Source organism: Chlorocebus sabaeus, chromosome 17 (assembly GCF_047675955.1).
Source record: "Chlorocebus sabaeus isolate Y175 chromosome 17, mChlSab1.0.hap1, whole genome shotgun sequence".
NCBI lineage: Eukaryota > Metazoa > Chordata > Mammalia > Primates > Cercopithecidae > Chlorocebus > Chlorocebus sabaeus.
The window spans coordinates 59,953,716-59,977,084 of NC_132920.1; the positions used below are offsets into that span (position 1 = coordinate 59,953,716).

Here is a 23,369-nt window from a genome sequence, read left to right on the forward strand (position 1 = left end):
CTGAAGTCATGGTGCAGCAGTTCCCTCTCTGCTTCACTCACAGGACCCAGGCAGGTGTCTGGGTATTAGGAGCACCCCCTCACCTGGTTCAGCAGCCTGAGTTGCTCCCTACCCTTCTTGGGCATAAATCTTGGTGCAATGGGACTCTCTCCACTCCATGCCCAGGCAGATCTCCAGGTATTCAGAGCACCTGCTCATGTGGATCAGGAGCTTGATTCACCCCACCCTTTCTGTACAGAGATTCATGGAGATTCTGTACAGTGATGGCATGAAGGCCATCTCCGCTTCATGCCCAAGCAGAGGAGCACTTGCTAAGCTGATTCAGCAGCCTGAGCTGCCCCACCCTTCTTGTGCAGAGAACCAGGTGCAGGGGGATCCTCACTGCTCCACATTCAAGCAGATCTCCAGGCATCTATTGCACTCACTCTCCTGGATTAGTTTAGGACACCTCCCGCATGCCTGTGCAGAGAGCTTGGGGCCAAGGAGATTTCCCAGCTCCACATCTAGGCACACCTCTGGGCACTTGGTGGCCACCCACTGGATTCCCCCTCAGTACTGATGCTTGTGTCTGCTATGGGGGACCTGTAGGTGGACCTGTCCATCCAGCCCTGCCCATTTTGGTCCCTCCTTCTCCTGCGGCTAAGCAGAGAGCACAGACCACTGTGTACTCTACCAATCAGCCCATTGACTGAGACCACAGAGAACTTCTCTCAGTAAAACAAGGATCAAGTCCATACCCAGCCACTTTGGTTGCAGCCAGCTCTTACCTATAAGTGCCATGTACTGGCCTGTAGGTCAAACTGCACAGCCCAATATGAAACCTGCCAACAGAAGTGCATAGACCTATAGAAACGAAGCCAAAAGACCCTACCCAGTATTCACTACAGCCACAGGGAGAAAAGGGAAAGAAAAAGAAAAAAACATTTTAGGGAAAGAAAAAAAAAAAGAAAAAAATCATACCCACATGAAAAAGAAAAAGAAATCCAGAGAATACCTGTTACATCCTATACAAAATGAACATCACGAAGACATATAGTCACCAGACCCTCCAGGGTCAATGCTGAAGAAAAAAATCTTTTTTTTTTTTTTTTGAGACAGGGTCTCAGGGTCTCTGTTGCCCAGGTTGGAGTGTAGTGGTGCCATCACTGCTCACCGCAACCTCCACCTCCCGAGCTTGGGTAATCCTTCCACCTCAGTCTCCCAAGTAACTGAGACTACAGGCATGCATCACAATGCCTGGCCAATTTTTCTATTTTTTGGAGAGATGGGGTTTTGCCATGTTGTCCAGGCTGATCTTGAACTCCTGGGCTCAAGTGATCCACTACCTTGGCCTCTCAAAGTACTGGGGATTACAGGCATGAGCCACTGCACCTGGCAAGAAAAAAAATCTTAAAAGCCACTAGAGAAAAATGTCAAAGGGAACCCCATCAGGTGAACAGTGGACTTCTCAACGGAAACCTTGCAAGGCAGGAGAGGTTAGGGGCCCATTTTCAGCATTCTTAAAGGCAAGAAATTCCAACCAAGACATACATATCCTGACAAACTAAGCTTTATCAGTGAAGGAGAAACAAAATATTTTCCAGACAAGCAAGTGCTAAGAGAATGAGTTATTACTAGACCAGCCTTACAAGAGTTTCTTAAGGGAGTTCTAAACATGTAAACAAAATAATGATACCCACTACCACAAAAACACACTTATGTACATTTTCCACAGATACTGTAAAATAACCACATGATAGAAACTACAAAGCAGCCAGCTAACAACTTTACAATAGGATCAAAAATTCACATATCAGTATTAACTTTGAATGTTAATGGTCTAAACGCTGCACTTAAAAGGCACAGGGTGGTATGTTGGATTAAAAAAACAAGTAGACCTCATATGTAATGACACCCATAGGCTCAAAGTAAAGGGCTAGAGAAATATCGCAAATCGAGAATAACAAAGAGCAAGGGTCATGATTCTTATATCAGATAAAACAGACTTTAAGCCAACAATAGAAAAAGAAAGGACAAAGTAGAGCATTACATAATGATAAAAGGTTCAATTAAATAAGAAGACTTAACTATCCTAAATATATATGCACCCAACATTGGAGCACCCTGATAAATAAAACAAGTACTCTAGACCTATAAGAAGACTTAGACAGCCATACAATAATAGTGGGGGACTTGAAAACACCCCACTGACAACATTAGACAGATCATTCGTGCAGAAAACTGACATAGGAATTCTAGAATTAAATTGGACATTTGATGAATTGGACCTAAGAGACATCTACAGAATATTCCACCGATCAACCACAGAACATACATTCTTCTCATCTGCTCATGCAAAATATTGCAAGATTGAACACATGCTTGGCCACAGAGCAAGTCTCAATAAATTCAAAAAAATTGAAATTATATGAACCATACTCTCGGACCACAGTGGAATAAAAATAGTAATCAATATCAAGAAGATCTCTCAAAACCACACAATTACATGAAAATTAAACAACTTGCTCCTGAATGACTTTGGGTAAACAATGAAATTAAGGCAGAAATTTTAAAAATTCTTTGAAATTAATGAAAAAGAAATACAACATACCAAAATTTCTGGGATACGGCAAAACCAATGTTAAGAGGAAAGTTTATAGTACTAAACATTTACCTCACGAAGTTAGAAATATCTCAGTGATCTAACCTTTACACCTAGAGAAACTAGAAAAACAAGAGAAACCCCAAAGCTAACAGAAGGAAAAAGAAGTCAAAGAAGAACTAAACAAAATTGAGACCCAAAAATCCATACAAAGAATCAATGAAACTAAAAGTTTTTTCTTTGAAAGGATAAACAAGATTGACAGACTGCAAGCAAAATTAACAAAGAAAAGAAAACAGAAAATCCAAACAAGCACAATCAGAAACAACAAAGGTTACATTACAACTGACACCACAGAAACACAAAAGATCCTCAGAGACTATTATGAACACCTCTACACATACCAACTAGAAAATCTAGAGGAAATTGATGCATTCTTGGAAACACACACTCTCCTAAGGTTGAACCAGAAACAAATTGAAACCCTAAACAGACTAATATCGAGTACTAAAATTGGACTAATAATAAAAAATCTGCTGGGCACAGTGGATCATGCTTGTAATCACACCATTTTGAAAGGCCAAGACAGGAGGACTGCTTGATCTCAGAGTTCAGGATCAGCCTGGGCAACAACACAAGACCTTATATCTATTAAAAATAAAAAGAATTAGCCAAGTGTTGTGACACGTGCCAGTAGTCCCAGCTACTCAGGAGTCTGAAGCAGGAGGATTGCTTGAGCCCGAGAGATGGCGGCTGCAATGTGCTGTGATTACACCACTGCACTATAGCCTGGGTGACAGAGAGAGACCCTGTCTCAAAAACAAACAGCAACAACAACAACAACAACAACAACAGAAACTACCAACTAAAAACACCCAGACCTGATGGATTCATAGCCAAATTCCACCAGATATACAAAGAGCTGCTACCAATTCTACTGAAACTATTCCAAAAAATTGAGAAGGGAAGGACTCCTCTCTAGCTCATTCCACGAAGCCAGCATCACTCTGATACCAAAACTTTGCAAAGACACAATGAAAAAAGAAAACTACAGGCCAATATCCCTGATGAACATAGATGCAAAAATCCTCAACAAAATACTAGCAGTTCAAATCAAACAGTGCATCAAAAAGTTAATTCACCACTATTAAGTAGGCGTCATTCCTGGGATATAAGGTTGGTTCGACATACACAAATCAATAAATGTGATTACCACATAAACAAAAGTAAAAACAAAAACCTTATGATCATCTCAATAGATGTGGAAAAAGCTTTAAATAAAATCCAACGTCCTTTCTTGATAAAAACCCTCAAGAAACTAGGCATCAAAGGAACACACCTGAAAATAATAAGAGCCACCTGTGGCAAACCCACAGCCAGTTCATACTGAACAGGTAAAACCAGAAGCATTGCTCTTGAGAACTGGAACAAGACAAGGATGACCACTGTCATCACTCCTATTCAACCTAGTACTAGAATTGGTAGCCAGAGCAATGAAGCAAGAGAAAGAAATAAAATGCATCCAAACAGGAAAAGAAGTCAAGCTATCTCTCTTTGCTGACAATATAAGTCTATACTAGAAAACCCTGAATATTCTGCCAAACATCTCCTGGAAATGATAACAACTCTAGTAAAATTTCATGATACAAAATAAATGTAGGGCAGACCTTCTTCACCGAGAGTCACCAAGGTTTCCTGCTTCAACAGTGCTTGGACAGAACCTGGCGCTCGTCCCCCCTACCCCCGCCAGCCGCCCATAACCAGCCCGCCGCCACCTCCTCACCGCACCCTGGGACCGTCGCAAGGCCTCCAGCGCCGCATAGCCACCGCCACCGCCATGACTACCACATCCCCCTCGCAGGTGCGCCAGAACTACCACCAGGACTCAGAGGCTGCCATCAACCTCCAGATCAACCTGGAGCTCTACACCTCCTACACAGGCTAAATGCAAAGGAGTGGGCATTACATTTGGAAAGAAAAAATGTGAATCAGTGACTACTGGAACTGCACAAACTGGCCACTGACAAAAATGATCCCCATTTGTGTGACTTCATTGAGACACAGCACCTGAATGAGCAGGTGAAATCCATCCAAGAATTGGGTGACCACGTGACCAACTTGCACAAGATGGGAGCACCAGAATCTGGCTTGGCAGAGCATCTCTTTGACAAGCATACCCTGGGAGACGGTGATAATGAAAGCTAAGCCTTAAGCTAATTTCCCCATATCCATGGAGTGACTTCCCTGATGACCAAGGCAGTCCATACATGTTGGGGTTTCCTTTACCTTTTCTATAAGATGTACCAAAACATTCACTTAAGTTCTTTGATTTGTACCATTCCTTCAAATAAAGAAATTTGGTACCAATAATAATAATAATAAATGTACAAAAATTAGTAACATTTCTACACACCAATAACATTCAAGCCAAGAGCCAAATCAAGAACACAATCCCATTTACATTAGTCAAATAAATAGATAAATAAAATACCTAGGAATACATCTATCCAAGAAGGTGAAAGATCTCTACAAGGAAAACTACAAAACACTGCTGAAAGAAATCACAAATGACACACAAAAAAATGGAAAAACATTCCGTGCTCATGGATTGGAAAAATTGATACCATTAAAATGAACATACTGCTTAATCTACCAATTCAACATTATTCCTATCAAACTACTAATGTCATGAACTGGAAAGCAACTATTCTAAAATTCATAAGAGACCAAAAAAGAGCCTGAATAACTAAAGCAATCCTAAGAAGATAGAACAAAGCCAGAGTCATCACATTATCTGACCCCAAACTATACTATCAATATACAGTAACTAAAACAGCATGGTACTGGTACAAAAACAGACATGTAGACCAATGGAACAGAAGAGATAACACAGAAATAAAACCATACACCTATAGCCATCTAATCATCAACAAAGTTGACAAGAATAAGCAATGGGGGAAGGACTTCTTATTCAATAAATGGTGCTGGGATAACTGGCTAGCTGTATGCAGAAAAGTAAAACTGGATCCTTACCTTTTACCATATACAAAAATTAACTCAAGATGGATTAGAGATTTAAATGTAAAACCTCAAACTATAAGAATCCAAGAAGAAAACCTAGGAAACACCATTCTGGACATCAGTCCTTGAAAATAATTTATGACTAAGTCCTCAAAAGCAATTGCAACAAAACAAAAAATTGACATGTAGGACCTAATTAAACTAAAGAGCTTCTGCACATCAAAAGACAATGTCAACAGAGTAAACAGAAAACCTGCAGAATGGGAGAAAATGTTTGCAAGCTACACATTTGACGAAGGTTTAACATCCAGACTCTATAAGGAACTTAAAAAATTGAACAAGCAAAAAACAAATAATCCCATTTAAAAACGGGCAAAAGACACGAACAGACACTTCTCAAAAGAAGACATACAAGTGGCCAACAAACATATGACAAAGTGTTCCATATCACTAATCATCAGAAAAATGAAATCAAAACCACAGTAAGATACCATCTCACACCAGTTAGAATGGCTACTATTAGAAAACCAATATTAAATATACTGTTGTCAGTATATTTATGGACATACTGTTGTCCATAATGGCTGTACTAATTTATATTCCCATCAAGCATATGAGTTCCTCTTTCTCCACACCCTTGCCAGCATTTGTTATTTTTTGTCTTTTTAGTAATAGTCATTCTAACTGGGGTACGGTGAGATCTTAGTATGGTTTTCATTTGCATTTTCCTAATGATTAGTGATGTTGAGCATTTTAAAATATACTTGTTGGCCAGTTCTGTGTCTTTTTTCTTTTTTCTTTTTTTAGAGATGGAGTCTTGCTCTGTTGCCCACGCTGGAATGCAGTGGTGTGATGTCAGCTCACTGCCAACCTCCGCCACCTGGGTTCAAGCAATTCTCTTGCCTCATGCTCCCAAATAGCTGGGACTACAGGTGCATGCCACCACGTCTGGCTAATTTCCTTGTATTTTTAGTAGAGAAGGGGTTTCGCCATGTTGGCCAGGCTGTTCTCGAACTCCTGACCTCAGGTGATCCGCCCGCCGTGGCCTCCCAAAGTGCTGGGATTACAGGCGTGAGCCACTGCACCCAGCCTTCTGTGTCTTCTTTTGAGAAATGTTTATTCAGATTGTTTGCCCACTTTTTTTTTTTAAGTAATGTCAGCTTTCATTTTAGATTCAAGGGGTACATGTGCAGGTTTGTTACCTGGGTATATTGCATATTTTAAAATATTAAATATAGGGCTGGGCATGGTGGCTTATGCCTGTAATCCCAGCACTTTAGGAGGCCAAGGCAGGGGGATTGCCTGAGCTCAGGACTTGAGACTAGCCTGGGCAACAAGGTGAGACCTCATCTCCACTATAAATAATTTAAAAATTAGCCGGGCATGGTGGCTCATTCTTATAGTCCCAGCTATGCGAGAGGCTAAGGCAGGAGGATTGCTTGAGTCTGGGAGGTTGAGACTGCAGTGAGCTATGATCGTGTCACTGCACTCCAGACTGGGTGACAGAGCAAGACTCTGTCTCAAAAAAAATAGTAATAAAAATAGCACTACCATATGATCTAGCAATCTCACTACTTGGAATTTATGCAAGGTGAAGGAAATCATTATGTGTAAGAGATATCTGCACCCCCATGTTTGATGCAGCACTTTTCACAATAGCCAAGATGTGGAATCCAAGTGTCCATCAATGGACAAAGGGATGGAGAAAATGTGGCATATATATATAGTGGAATACTATTCAGCCATAAGAAAGAATGAAATCCTGTCATTTGCAGCAACGTGGATGAACCTCAAAGACATTATGTTAAGTGAAATAAGCCAACCACAGAAATATGAATACTGCACGATCTCACTTATATATAGAATCTAAAAAGGTTGATCCAGAAATAGTACAATACTGGTTACCAGAGGCTAGGAGGAGTAAGGGAGAGGGAGATAGGGAGAGGTTGGTCAACAGGTACAAAATTACAGTTAGTTAGGAGAAATAAGTAGTAAAATCCATAAAACCACAAGGACCAAGAAAACTCAAGAGAAGACCACACCAGATAAAAGATACCAAGAAAACTCAAGAGAAGACTACACCAGATAAAAGATGCCAATAAAATTTTAGAAGCTGAAAAGCAGATGGATGAATGGTGACTGACTTAAAAATCTGAAAAAAGCTGAACTCCAGTATCTGTGATGTAGGTGGGCAGAAGACAGGGAGAGAAGTTAAAAAGAAATAGGCTAAATTACATCAAGAGCAAAAGCTTTCAGGAATTGGGCCTGTGAAAGGAATTATGGTAGTACTGGTAGTGTGAAAACTGGAAAACTCATTGAAAAACCTATAGGAAGACACTTTCAGGCCAGGCACAATGGCTCAATCTTGTGATCCTGGCACTTTGGGAGGCCAAGGAGGGAGGTTTGCTTGAGGCCAGGAGTTTGAGACCAACCTGGGCAATATAGTGAGACTCTTGTCTCTACAGAAAGTAAAAACTGTAGAGACTCAGTCTTTACAGATCTTGGAAGAAGCAGTGTGGCATAGGAGCAAAGAGGTAAAAATTTGGGAAAGCAAAGCACCTGAGTTCAAGCCCTGCTCTGCCACCTAGTGTCTGTGTAACCTTGTGCAAGTTGTTTAACCATGCTGTGCCTCCTTTTTTTCATCTCTAAAATGGAAATAATGGAAATAATAAAGTACTCACCTGAGTGACAGGGAAAGCATTCAGAACAGAGCCTGGCACATAGCAAGTATTTGTTGTTACAATTTTTTCTGTCACAATTCAACATGGCCAGCTTTGTAGATGTGTGACGTGCAGTTACATAAGGCCCTGCTCTTAGAAGGGCCCACATACTGGTTAAAGGCTCTGCTGTCACCATCTTAAAATTCTTTAGAGGTTTTGAACAATGAGCACTGAATTTTTTGTTTGTGTTGGGCCCTGAAAACTATGTAGTCATGTAGCAAGTCCTCCAAGTCAATCAGGAAAAGGATGTGTTGGGAAAATTGATATTCCAAGCTACCTTCTCATTTCACACCAGGTGACTCACTAAGAACATAACAATACAGTTTAAATTAAAACTCCATGTTCTGATTTTGAATGGGAAGTACTGGTTTGAACACATAATAAATGTTGTCTTTAAAAAGTTGTAGTTTACCCAAAGCAATGTATAGATTGAATGCAATTCCTATCAAAATACCAATGACATTTTTCACACAAATAGAAAAAACATTTTTTATAATTTGTATGGATTCGTGAAAGACCCTGAATAGCCAAAGCAATTCTGAGCTAAAAGAACAAAGCTGGAAGTATCACTCTGTTGACCTCAAACTATACTACAAAGCTGTAGTAGCCAAAGCTGCATGGTATTGGCTTAAAAATGACACATTAGACCAATGGGACAGAATAGAGAACTCAGAAACTAATCCACATACCGATAGTCATTTGATTTTTGACAAAGCCACCAAGAACATTCACTGGGGAAATGTAGTTTCTTTAATAAATGGTGCTGGAGCCAGGCACGGTGGCTCACACCTATAATCCTAACACTTTGGGAGGCTGAGGTGGGAAAATCACTTGAACCTAGGAGTTCAAGACCACCCTGGGCAAAACAGGGAGACCCATCTCTACAAAAATTGTTAAAATGAGCCTGGCATGGTGGCACACACCAGTGGTCTCAACTACTCAGGAAGCTGGGTGGGAGGATTTCTTGAGCCCAGGAGGTTGAGGCTCCAGTGAGCCATGATCACATTACTGCACTCCAGCCTGGAAGAGGAAGTGAGACCATGTCTCAAATTAAAAAAAAAAAAAAAAAAATCGTGCTGAGAAAACTGGATAATTATTTGCAGAATGAAACTAGACACCCACCTCTCATCCTATGCAAAAATCAATTCAAAATAAATCAAAGACCTGAATTTAAGACCCAAACAATGAAACTACTAGAAGAAAACATAGGGGAAACACTCCGGGACATTGGTCTGGGAAAATATTTTGTGAATAGGACCTTAAAAGCACAGGCAACAAAAGCAAAAATAACAAACATTCTGATTTAAAAATGGCCAAGACTAGAGGATCACTTGAGGCAAGGAGTATGAGACCAGCATGGGCAACATAGCAAGACCCTATTTCTACAAAAAAAAAAAAAAAAAATTTTTTTAATGAGCTGGGTGTGGTGTCTTATGCCTGTAATCCCAGCTACTCGGGAGGTTGAGATGGGAAGATAGCTTGGGTCCAGGAGTTTCGGAAGTTTACAGCGCGCTGTGATCATGCCACTTTGTTCCTGGAACCAAACTGGGTCCAGCTGTGTTTTCTCGAGGCCCAATAACAGGAAGCAAACAAACTAGGAAAGAAGGGAATTTATTGCTGTAACTGGATACAGGGAGAAGGCCAGAGATAATTCCACCAGACCAACTCAAAGTGTTGCAATTTTCTTAGTGCTTATATAGGTTGGGGTTATGTGCCTATGTGCAGTATAGCATTGGCCTAAGTCTACTGGTAACTAATTTTGTTTCAACTAGAAGATCAGAGACAAAAATGCTTGCTAAGTCTGATTAAAATGGCCCCAGTACCTTCAAGGCCTGTCTACTGTGGTACCAGAGTGATTATTTCTATCTTATCTCCTTTACAGCTTGGTCCAGAGAGCTGCCTTAGACTCTCCAATGAATCTGTTCAAACAGCTGCCTCTGTTACCTTGACTCATCTCAGATACAGGTCCTGGCGCTAGGAATCAAAGACTGTCTCTATTATTTTGGCTTGCTCCAGGTTAGGGAGAAGCCCATGCAAGGCTCCTACTGATCATGTTTCATTTCTAGCTTTGATGTCTGGGCACTGATTTCCCTAGGTTTAACTATTTGCTCAACGTCAAGGCAGTGCTGTGGAAATTTGTCTGTGTAACTGGAGTGCTTGGCAGGCCTGTCTGTGTGACTGTCATGCAGGCCTGCCTGTGTGATTGTCAGGGAGAACTGGCCTGCCACAACTTCACTCCAGCCTGGGTGACCGATAGAGACACCATCTCTTAAGAGAAGAAAAAAGAAAAAAAATGGGCAATCTGAACAGATATTTCTCAATAAGACATACAAATGGCCAATAGGTATATGAAAAAAATGCTCAACATCACTGATCACCAGGGAAATACATATCAAAACCACAGTGGGGTAGCATCTCACCCCAAGAAGGATGGCTATTATCAAAAAGATTAAAAAATAACAAATTCTGGTGAAGATGTGGAGAAAAGCGAACTCTTATACACTGTGGGTGTGAATGTAAAAACAGTACAGCCACTGTGGAGACAGCACGGTTCACAATAGATAACATAGGGAATCAACTTAAGTGTCCAACAACAGATGAATAGATAAAGAAAATGTGGCATATATACACAATGGAATATTATTCATCCGTAAAACAGAATGAAATCCTGTCATTTTTGGCAACAGGGATGATCATTATGTTAAGTGAAATAAGCCAGGAATAGAAAGCTAAACACTGCATGTTCTCATTTGTATATGGAAGCTAAAAAAAAAAAAAGGTTAATCTCGTAAAACTAAAAAGTAGGACAGAGGATACAAGAGACTGGAAAGGGTAGGGGGAAGGGAGAGGTAGGGAGAGATTTATTAAAGCATACAAAATTACAGCTAGATAGGAAGAATACATTCTAATGTTCAATATCCTTGTGGGATTACTATAGTTAACAATAGTATATATTTTCAAGTAGCTAGAAGGAGGATTTTGAATGCTCCCAACATAAAGAAATGATAAATGTTTGCAGTAATAGATATGCTAATCACCCTGATCTGATCATTATACATTATATGTATCAAAACATCATTATTTGCCCTATGAATAGGTATAACTAAAATATTAAATAAAATCAAATTTAAACAAGTTTTCTAATATGGTTCCCTGAATAGTCCTAAAAACAGGAACTCAATAGCCAAGAGCACTCCTAGCAATTAGATGTGCCCTTGTAATATCATTAACCGTTAAAGGGAACGATGACTCCTTGGATAAATGGCAGACTCCATGTCTTGCATATGAAATGTACAGAATAAGACTTGTGAAGAAGCTTAAGCAGGAAATATACAGGAACATCTTGTCATATCAGAAAGCAAGGAAGTTAGAACATGCAGATGTGTCAACTAGAAGAGCTTCCCACAAGCCAAAGATGGGACAGTTTGAGCATCAATAAGAATGACAACCACAATAGATAGACACATATTGTATTAATATATGTTTAAATACATGAGTTCATAGTGGTATTCAAAAAAGAAAAAAAACGTAATGATCATCTGAAAACAAACAACTCGTAATTTTGAAAATTGGCACATACAAACCAAAATCAAGCATGTATCCTGCCATTACTATATGAAATGAACTTCTGGGTAACCAAACAGTTGATAAGAGGAAGTTTCCCTTTGTAGAACTCCAGCTAATAAATGAAGAAGAAAATTATTAGAAAGTCACTATTTTACAACCCATCATAACATAATGAATCTATGCAGTGATCACTCATAGCTGCTGAGATGACAAAAAAGCTAGCCAGGCATTAAATGCCACCTGATGGAAGTTAAAAACACTACCTGAATCCGATCAACCCTTCACATCTAACTACCAATCTACATCAAATACAGGGAACCAGAGAATATGTCAAATACCACCAAAGGGTGCAATCACAGCAAAATCTGACTATAGGAAATTCTCCAGGACAAATGACCCAGTTTCCACAATTAATAAATTGCAAGGGAAAAAACTAGGAAGGGAGAGGAAACCTGTAGTTTATATGGAAGAGACAGCAACCAGTTGTAACGTATACTCCTTACTGGATCTTGATTCAAACAAACTTAAAAAATAAGACCATCAGAGAAATTTGAACATTGACTATGGTTTTTAAAAATGATATTTAAAAACTATTGTTATCTATTTCTGGCTGTAGTAGTGGTGTTAACAGTTATATTTTTAAATACACCTTTTAGAGATGCCTACAGAAATTTTTACAGATAAAAATGAGATGATGCCTGTGCTTTGCATCAAATAATTTGGGGGAGAAAAGGGATCAGGGTATAAGTGGAATGAGACTTGCCATGAATTGAAATGGGAGAATTTGCTCTTTTTGTTTCTGTTTAAAATTTTTCATTAAAAGTTAAAAAAAATATATATCCAGGAAAACAACGTACTTGTGAAAAGATATTTAAACTCTACAAAATTATTGGTGAATATTTAACTGATCTAAGTGATGAATGACTTTCTAAGTATAAAATAAACGGATAATATACTAAGAAAAGACTGCTACTTTCAACTAAAATGAAAGTTTAAATTGTGTGTGTTTAAAATGTTATAAAAATTAAAAGATAAACACTTTGAGAAAAATATTTGCAACTCAAGAAAAATAAAAGGTTAAAATGCTTAATATATAAGGGAGTTAATAATAAAGCTAATACATTCTGCTTATAATGTGCTAGGCACTCTTGTAACCACTACAAAAACCATTTCAGTTTTTATAAAATAGAAAAAGTACCAAGATCCCATGCTCCAATAGATAATTGATAGAAGAAATTATAATAATCAATAAACAAATTATATTTAACTTCACAATAATTAAATAATTGTAATTTTAAAGGTACTAAGATTTTAACCTATCAAAAAAATGAAGATGGTTGTTACTGATTAACACCTGTTGTTGGTGGCACAGTGATATGGTCAATTTCTTATATTGCTGGTGGGAGTGTAAGTTGGAAAAATCTTTCTAGAGAGCAATTCAGCAATATGAATTGAATCTTGAAAGCATTTATATCTCTTAATGCTGTTATGCTCTCAGGAATGTACAGCATTGACATGATCAGAGGTGCATATGAAAATGTAGATGCAAGAAGGTTTATCAAAGCCTTATTTGTAATTAAGAAAATTGGGCCTAGCAAAGTGGCTCCCCACTGTAATCCCAGTGCTTTGGGAGGATCACTTGAGCCCAGGAGTTCGGGACCAGGCTGGGCAACATAGGGAGACCCCATTTCTACAAAAAATAAAAATATTAGTCAGGCAGACCCAGCTACTTGGGAGGCTGCGGTGGGAGGATTGTTTGAGCCTGGGAAGTCAAGGCTGCAGTAAGCTGTGATCATGCCACTCTACTCCAGCCTGGGTAACAGCAGGGCTCTGTCTAGAAAAAGAGAAAGAGAGAGAGAGAGAGAGAGAGGAAGGAAGGAAAGAAGGAAGGAAGGAAGGATGGAAGGAAGGAAGGAAGGAAGGAAGGAAGGAAGGAAGGAAGGAAGGAAGGAAGGAAGGAAGGAAGGAAGGAAGGAAGGGAAAAAAGAAAAAAAGAAGCATTGGAAGCAACCTAATTTCCAAGTGAGAAAAGGAGCATTTAAAGAAGTTACAGGACCGGGCGTGGTGGCTCACGCCTGTAATCCCAGCACTTTGGGAGGCCGAGGTGGGCAGATCACCTGAGGTGAAGAGTTCAAGACCAGCCTAGTGAACATGGTGAAACCGCATCTCTACTAAAAATACAAAAATTAGCTGGCATGATGCACACCTGTAGTCCCAGCTACTCAGGAGGCCGAGGCCAGAGAATCACTTGAACCTGGAAGGTGGAGGTTGCAGTGATTCGAGATCATGCCACTGCACTCCAGCCTGGGTGACAGAATGAGACTCTGTCTCAAAATAAGTAAATAAATAAATAAGTTACAGAACATGAATATATTGGATATTAGGGAAAATAGCCCATCAACAGGTGAATGGATACATTAATTATGAAGTAATGGAATGTTAGCAATAAAAAGGAATGAATTATGGTATACACAACATGGATGTGTTAAAATATTATGCGGAGAAAAAAGACAAAAAAAGGGAGAATATACTGTTTGAGTTCATTTATATGGAATTCTAGAACAAGTAAAATTTATCTACAGCTAAAGATGTCAGATTAGTGGTTGCCTCTGAGGTAAGTCCAAGGATTGATTTAGACAGGATGTAAAGGAACATTCTGGGAGGATGGAAATGTTCTATCTTGATTAGGTGTGTTTTAAATGGGTGCACCCATTTGTCAAACTCGTCCCCTTTACCTGTGTAATTTCTGCTCAGACTTCATGTAAGGTTTTGCCTTTAACTGTATGTAAATTAGACCTTAAAGACTCATATTTTCCAAGAAGATTTAATAAAACAGGCAAAATATTCACCTTACCATTTTAATTGGAAAAAAAGAGGCATGATACAATGCAATGTATAAAGCATGGTTCTAATTACGTAAAAGAAAATACATTAATAAAACTAGAGATACACAGGCAGAAATAACAAGAATGATGTATGCCAATGAACATATACAAACGTAATTGGAAAAAAATAGTAAATATTCTTGTAGTCCCACTTCATACCAAATTCCCTTTTTCTTTTTACGTTCTAGACTTCACCTTCTTTCAGTTCCTCATATGAAGAAGGTGCTAGTCCCATGCCTCTAATGATCCCCTCATTCTCTTCAGCAATTTAATCCCTGCTCAGTCTTAAGTTATCAGATGAATCTTGACTTCCTCAGAGAAGCCCTGTTTGCCCCATCCAAGTCAAGCCCTCCCATTCCCCAGGCTGGGTCAAGCACCTTATGCTGCTGCTTTGTGCCATTTAAGAATTGTGATTTTTTATTTTTTGCATATACCTCAGGTAAACCAAACTGCAAAGTTAAGGGCAGTGTCCTCCACACTGCCAAGAGTGCCTAATACTTCTGACACCAACTACACATGCAGGAGTTTCCCAAAACCACCCTCATATTCAATAATTTTCTCTAATAGAAAAACTCACAGAACATTCGTTACAAGGAAAGGATACAAATTAGAATCAGCCAAAGAAAGAGGGCAGAGTCTGGGAGGTTTCCACATGTGTCAAGCTTTGGTTGTCTCAGGATGCCTTATGCCCATAGCATCTATATGTGACAATCCACATAAAGTATTGTCTATCCAGGAAGCTCACCAGAGCTCTACTGTCCAAACTTTTTATTGGAGCTTCATAATGCAGGCATGATTGATCGGTTGATTGCCTGCCCATGTGGTTGAACTCAGTCTCTAAATCATATGGTTGGTCTTTCTGGATTTCAGGCTGTGGCCAGCTGCCACCCTAAGGCTATTGCATGTGACTTGGCCCCACCATGAGTCAGCTTATTAGCATAAACTATCAGGCATGGTCCCAGGAGCTCATGATGAGTGGTGAAGACACTCCTGTCAGTCAGGAAATTCCAAGGATTTAACAGTTACTTCACAGGAACTCGGACAAAGGCCAGATCGTTCTTTGAGCAGGGCAAAATTCTTGCTACACAGGCTGGTTTGTAAAGAAGTCTCCCCTTCACCCCTCAGACTGTAAGCTCCAAAAGGACATGGATCACATCTGGTTTTGCTCCCAGTTTTATCCCTCACACCTAGCATAGTGGTTGGCAAATACTGAGAATCTGCATAACATGGACTTGGGAGGCAGCCAGTCTGAATTTGAATCTTGGCTCTTCTCTTCACTGTGTGTGACTCTGGATGAATTACTTAACTTCTTGTTGCCTAACTGACTTCATCTGGAAATGAGAGGCAAAGATAATACCTATCTCAGAGAGTTGTAATGAGTATTGGATGAAAGAACATCAGTGAAGATCTCAGAATAGTGCCTGGCACAGAGGAAAAAAAAAACGAGATAAATGTTTAATATTATTAAATGCTCAATAAGTAATTACTGATGGAATAAGTGTCTGGCACATGAGAGGTGCTAATAAATGTTTTTGAAAGAACAGAAAATAATATTTTCTTCTTTAGTAGATTTTCCTTTAATATAGTACCATATACTATATACTATACTACATACTATATACTCTATATAGTACCATATATACTGATTTGCACATCATTAATTATTCTAAAATTGGAGCTTAATAATATGCTTAAGAAAAGTATTAAAAAAGTTTCAGAGTTTTTTCACCTCTCCAGCAGGCTGTTCTCTCAACCATGTAGTGAGGAACTGAATTAGACAAGGTTCAAGATCTCTTCCAACTCCAACAACATGTTATTTGTCCTTAGGAAACAAACTAGATATAACAACAGAGAAGACCATTTTACATGGAGACATGAAAACTTTGAATGTGTAAGTTTCCATTTTAAAAAACGGAACAAATAAAATATTCCATTGATTACCAAAATTCATCTTTAATATATCACAACACAAGTTTGAATTGTAGCAGTACATTTTTAATAATTTGATGAAATTTGGCTCCCTCATAAACCATACACGGTCATAGAAAATTTATTTTCATCTGTGAGAAATGGCTAGTTTTATCTTGGCACATAAACAGGCCTAATGTAAGCTTCTAGAAGGTTATTGATAATAGAATCAGTAATAGCTCCAAACAAGAGATTCAACTCAACATCTTCAAATAAAACCCCAGCAACTAGAAAAAAAAATCAACTTTTAAAACATTATTTTTAGTTACAAAGTAATGCAAATTCATTTAACTGCAAAAACCAAATGTTTTTTCATTGCTTTATTTTTATTAAGCAATTACTAAATTATTTAATAATAAAAGTAAATATGTTCCAAACACCTTTCCTGCCATGTTTATTTTCCAAAGACAGCAGATATTAACAGTTTGTTCTGCATATTTCTATGCACATACACTCAACAAAAAAAAATGTACATATGTACCTTTTACCAATGGTATTTGTAAAGTGTACCTTTTCTTGCCATTTTAGTGTTACCACAAGCAGTCACCCAGTTTGAAGAATTGGTTGGTATGGCTGAGGCTCTGCTTAAGGGTGGAGGAACCATGTCTACATCTGCATCCACCCTCTGGAGAGCAACAAACAACTCCTCGCCAGATTCATTTGCCTCAACGTGCAGTAATTCTAACTCCAGTTCACCAGATTCCTTAAAGCCTGAAGAAGAGCATCAGACTGATGAGAAACAGGTCAGGTGCAATAACCGCCTTATTGTTCTTTGGAATACGGTTAAATAAAAAATTTAAATAAGGGTAGACAATGATCATTGTTTTATCAGATAACTATTGGATAAACTAGTTTTATGCAATAGGAATATTACAATTCTTAAGTACAATTCTTAAGTACTACAAAGAAGAGGCATAAGGTGACTGGGTGTGGTGGCTCACCTCTGTAATCCCAGCACTTTCGGAGGCTGAGGCAGGCAGATCATGAGGTCAGGAGATCGAGACCATCCTGGCTAACACGGTGAAATCCCATCTCTACTAAAAATACAAAAAAAAAAAAAAAAAAAAAAAATTAGCCGGGCGTGGTGGCAGGCACCTGTAGTCCCAGCTACTCGGGAGGCTGAGGCAGGAGAATGGTGTGAACCCAGGAGGCGGAGCTTGCAGTGAGCCGAGATCGCGCCACTGCACTCCAGCCTGGGTGACAGAGCAAGACTCCGTCTCAAAAAAAAAAAAAAAAAGAAGAAGAAGAAGAGGCATAAGGTGCTCGACCTAGCCTGGGGAAAGGGAAGGGAGGGCTTGACTTAGGAGGGGCAAGAAGATCTTCTCTGAGGAAGTCAAGATCAATCTGAGAACCAAAGGCATGAAACTGTTGTCCTTTTATAATAAAAACTAATATTTGTGAAACAAATACCCAGTTTAGAACATTAAAGGCAAATTGGGGACAAAGATAAAGTCATTGAACTTTAAAATTCTTATACCAGTGACAGAAGGATACCTATACATTCAGGATTATATAATTTTATATCATTGAGAGGTAAATTTCAGCCTCAGCATGCCGGCTGAACACAATTCTTCTTCTATTTTTCTACTTAATCAAGACACAGATGCTAAAAAGACAAAGTTTTGTTAGAATCAGGTAGTCTCAGTAAGTATACCATCAACAATGATAAATATTAACTAACAATCTAACATTCAAAATATTTGAATCTTAGTGTATCAGTTACCTATTGCTATATAACACATGATCACAAATTTAGTGATTTCAAATGACCCAAGTTTACTATCTTAGAGTTCTATAGATCAGAAGTCTGGTACAGGTCTCACTAGACTAAAGTTAACGTGTTAGCAGGTGCATTTCTTTCTGGAAGCTCTAGGGCAGAATCTGTTTCCCGCTCACCCAGGCTCTGGTAGAATTCATTTTCTTGTGGTTGTAAAACTGAATTCCCCATTTTCTTGCTGGTTGTAAGTTGAAGGCCATTCTCACTTCTAGAGGCAATCATATTCCTTGGCTCACAGCCCACTTCTGCCATCTTCAAAGCCAGCAACAGCTGGTGAAGTCCCTCTTACACTTCAGTTCTTTCCTCCCTCTTCTGTCTCTTTTTCCTGATCTACGCTTTTGCTTCCTTCTTCTGCTTTTAAGAACTCATGTGATTAGATTGAGCCCACCTAGATAATCCAGGATAATCTCCCATCTCAAGGTACTTAGCTTTAATCACATCTACAGAATTGTTTTTGCCCTGTGAGGCAACATGTTACAGGTTTCAGGGATTAGGATGTGACCTTTCAGAGGGCCATTATTCTTCCTACTACATTTACGATGAAGCACTGAGTATGGGACTAAGCCTGAAAGGAACAAATCCAGTTTACACAACAAGAATTTGTATACACCTTGGAACAAATACGCCATAAATAGTGAAGAGTATCACACAGATAACACTTAACTCTAATTCCTGACATGTAAAATATATATTAAATTAAAATGTAAAATATATATTAAAATATGTATAATACATTACCTTAAAAAATGTTGACATTGTTTTCTTTTATGCCTTAACTCAATTAGTAATGTATTTCTCCATATGGAACTTTATTTTTCCAACTTCAACTCTTTCTTATCTTTTTAGTTCCAGATTGAAAAATGGCAGATTGCCCGTTGTAACAAGAGCAAGCCTCAGAAGTTTATTAATGATTTAATGCAAGTACTTTACACAAATGAATACATGGCCACTCACAGCCTGACAGGGGCAAAATCCTCTACTTCAAGGGACAAAGCCGTAAAACCAGCTATGAATCAGAATGAAGTTCAAGAAATCATAGGTGATAATATCATTGCGTTACATTGTCATGTGAATTTTAAATCATGTTACCATTTAAGGTCAAGGTAGTCTTTCATGGTCCTTTTATTTTTTAAAGTTTCTTTTTCTAGGAAAGAAAAATCTCAGGTTAGTCTAAAGTTCTCATTAAATATGGGAAATTTTATAGAAAAACTTTACATTAAAAATGGTTATTAAAATAAAACTAAGTTTTATATCACCAAAAAGTTTGAATTCATACAATTTATAGCTTTGGAAACGTAAATTTTTACAATCTTTTAAAGTAAAATTTCAATAACAATTTCTACCTTGCTTTTGTTATATTTCTTATCTTTCATTCTAGAAAGATAAAGGCTAATTCGACCATCCTATTTGTGGTTTTTAAATTAACGAATCTCCTTAAATAAAATCTAGATTATCCAATTAATTTTTTGGCAACATCCAACAAATTTAAGGATTCTCTGAATCCCAGCTCTATATATGTCATTTCTTAATGTACAACAATGTCTGTCTTCCTGAAACAAAAAAACTACTACTTGTAACAACTGCAGTGAAATTCTTTCCCTTGGCTCACACATACTGTTAGACTGACTTTAAAAGTTAGAGAACATGGCTAGGCGTGGTTGCTCATGCCTGTAATCACAGTGGTTTGGGAGGCTGAGGCATACAGATACAGAAAAAGATCAGTCAGAGTTTAGTTGTTTCAACTAATGTTGGGAATGGATAAAAATACATTCCTAACGTTTTAGAGCAAGAGGACTTAGAGTTTAAAGCAAGTAGGAGGATTAAAGTTAATTGCTACCATAGGATCTCAGTTGATAATATAGATCTGCTGATATCTCTTGCTTTACTTAGAAAAACCTGCCTATATATTCATCTGTTTAAATATCTCATGGGTCTTTGGGCTACTTTTGTAAAATGGAAACAAAATTATAATGTAGAATACTTGATGTTTTACCTTAGTTCATACCCCAAGATGCAAAGGACTCATAAAGTCTCTTGTGTGTTGTTATTGGTCTTTTACAGGAGTAACAAAACAATTATTTCCCAATACGGATGATGTTTCAATTAGGAGAATGATAGGGCAAAAGCTAAACAACTGTACCAAGAAGCCAAATGTAAGCAAAAATCTTAACTCTCAGGATATTAAATAGATCCTTTTGGTAAGTCTTTTAAATCTTCAGTCCTTTCAATGTGGCAAGAAAATGTTGTAATACTTTTATCTGTGGAATGGCATTTTCCAATTACTCTGCTAGAAAATACTAGTGACCTGTGAAAGGCTAATAGGTATTCTTGGTGGCAAAAGGGGAGAACTTGGAGTGGGGTTTAAATTTGGAAAATGCTGGATTCAGTTTTTCTTTCTCAGAACTTCTCAGATATTTTGATACCCTTTTAACATGCCCATGTGCACCAGAAATCTCTAAGAAAGGGATATAGTGTGTAGTGTTTTCCAAATGTGTTTTACTGGGGAAATTTTTTCACAGAAATCCTGTTAACTTGGTGGTGATAGAATGGAGCCAAAGGAAGGACACATGACAATTTAAGAAGTATTTCTCTCTAAAACAGAGGAGATTTAGACCCTTGGGAAATCTCTTAGGTACATTGATGAGACTGAAATTCCGGCTCTAAAAGTGGTCTGACATTTGCACAAACTATTGGCTGAAGTGTGGAGGGTTCTTCTCCACCATCCTACATGTTGCTTCTCATGTTCTTTAAAATTTTAAATTAGTTGTTATTGTTTAATAAGGATTTTTACCAAGATGCATATCCTATACTAAGAAAAAGAATAATTTTTTAGAGAGAGTTCTAAAGTAAATATGCTTTCTAGTCAGGCCTTGACCCAGGCAAAACTGTGAAGTGGAATTTTTCCACCCACTGTCCTGGCCAGCTCACTTGTACTTACCCTTCCTCTCTCTCTACTATTTTGATGGAAAATATATGAAACCATGTGTATGATTGCATTAACATCTTCATTGATTAATAGAGGCATGTGGGTAACACATGATGGTAAGGCCCACCACGTATATTCCTTTTTTCCTTCCATTTTCCTTCCATTTCTATGTTTGACTTGTACTTTGCCTGTCCTCTGCCTAATTCCAGCCACTTTTGAGACCATTTTACTTGTCTTCATTTCTTCTGACCATATTTTAAATGACACGTGGAGCTGAATGTAATGCAGAAATCCCCTGCCCCCCATGCCCTACACATTACCAACTACCACTCCCATCCTCCCCGAGAGGCTGAGGTGGGAGGATAGTGAGGTCGATGCTGCAGTGAGCTGTGATGGTGCCACTGCACTCCAGCCTGGGGGACACAGTGAGACCTTGTTTGCAAAAAAAAAAAAAAAAAAAAAAAAAAAGTTATAAAAGATAAGGTTACCTGTATCTTTTTTCTCCAAGTGATTATAAATTTCAGTAGATTGTGACCTCACAACTTTTCAATTAGATAATTGCTTAAATATGCCCTTAGTACTTCCCATTTTGACATGAGGTTAGCCACCCAGTTACCTTGATGTATAATGACCAAATTCTCTTTTTTTTTTTTGGAGACAGGGTTCTCACTTTGTTGCCCAGGCTGGTTTTGAACTCACGGGCTCAAGCAGTCTTCCCCAAGTGGCAGGAAGCACTCCACCCAGCAACTAATTTCCTTGTCTTTTCTTTTTTCTTTTTATTATTTGAAAACAGAGTCTTGCTCTGTAGCCCAGGCTGTAGTGCAGTGGCACGATCTCTGCTCACTGCAACCTCCACCTCCTGGGTTCAAACAATCCTCCCACCTCAGCCTCCTGAGTAGCTGGGACTACAGGCCCGCACCATCACACACAGCTAATTTCTGTATTTTTAGTAGAGATGAGGTTTCACCACGTTGCCCAGGCTGGTCTCGAACTCCTGACCTCAAGTGATCTGCCCACCTCAGCCTCCCAAAGTGTTGGGATTACAGGCATGAGCCACTGTGACCAGCAAGTTCCTTTTTTAAATGCTATGTTACCAGACCTCCAAGCCAAGTGGCTATCTTTTGGGGCACACTGTTATATTTCAGAGGTCTGTAAAGCATTTTAATATCCTAAACTCTTGTTTTTTTTTAATATTTCTGACTTCCAAGGATAGACACAAAACTCATCCCCGACTGTATCAGTCAGCAGAATGCTAAAGAAGTGAAAGTTAAGAGATTTTTATATCAGTTTTGCTTGTACTTAACAATAGAAGTGTTATTAAATCTGCTAGCTATGGCATTAATTAAAATTGAAACAAGGAACAGACATTTTGCTATGAACCTTGTGCCTTTTGGACCTGAGCCTGGCTTAATAGTGTCAAGTTGTTTAGACTAGAAATGCATGTATTTTGAATCAGTAATGGAGATAAGCTAGAATGGAATTTTTTAAATTTGCAAATATCTTTCATTTTAAGTATGGCTGAATTCAAATTATTGCAAAAAGGACCGAGGAAAATGTGCTGGAAAAGACAGGGTCGTGTAAGACCTAATTTGGACATGCTTGATGAATTCATCAGATATAGCACCGTCTAGTGGAATACTGTTACCTTTTTCTGTTCTGAGTCATTTAACTCACAGGAGCCTATGGCCCTGCCCCGCCACCAAAAATACCCTTTGGAAAAATTACTTTTCTAGCATGGTCCCTGTAGTAGACCATGCCCTCTGCTCAGTCCTGAGCTCAGGTTGTCACTGGTGGCTTAGATTTAAAAGGGTAACAATTTCCCAGTTATGGCTCAGGTCTGTGAGGGTAAGTCCTAAACTCCTCCCTTCTTTTTTTCATCTATTCTCTTATTCCTGTGGCTGCCCTAAACTTGCTTGTAGCTCTC

The 23,369-nt window shown here is 38.6% G+C and overlaps 1 protein-coding gene across 5 annotated transcripts in view; it reads left to right on the forward strand.

Annotated features, from left to right (window-relative positions):
* The window catches only part of BEND6 (BEN domain containing 6), a 75,688-nt gene that overhangs the window by 46,592 nt on the left and 5,727 nt on the right, over positions 1-23,369 (forward strand). For 3 of the 5 annotated variants that reach the window (XM_073006102.1, XM_008013657.3, XM_073006104.1), the window contains 3 exons: positions 17,271-17,485; positions 19,366-19,558; positions 20,581-20,717. In XM_073006102.1, the coding sequence (XP_072862203.1) occupies positions 17,271-17,485; positions 19,366-19,558; positions 20,581-20,708 (536 nt within the window). In that variant the 3' untranslated portion in view covers positions 20,709-20,717. Of the gene's footprint in view, positions 1-10,204; positions 10,288-17,270; positions 17,486-19,365; positions 19,559-20,580; positions 20,718-23,369 lie in introns of those variants that run through there. The other 2 variants (XR_012089198.1, XM_073006105.1) reach the window with 2 other exon arrangements.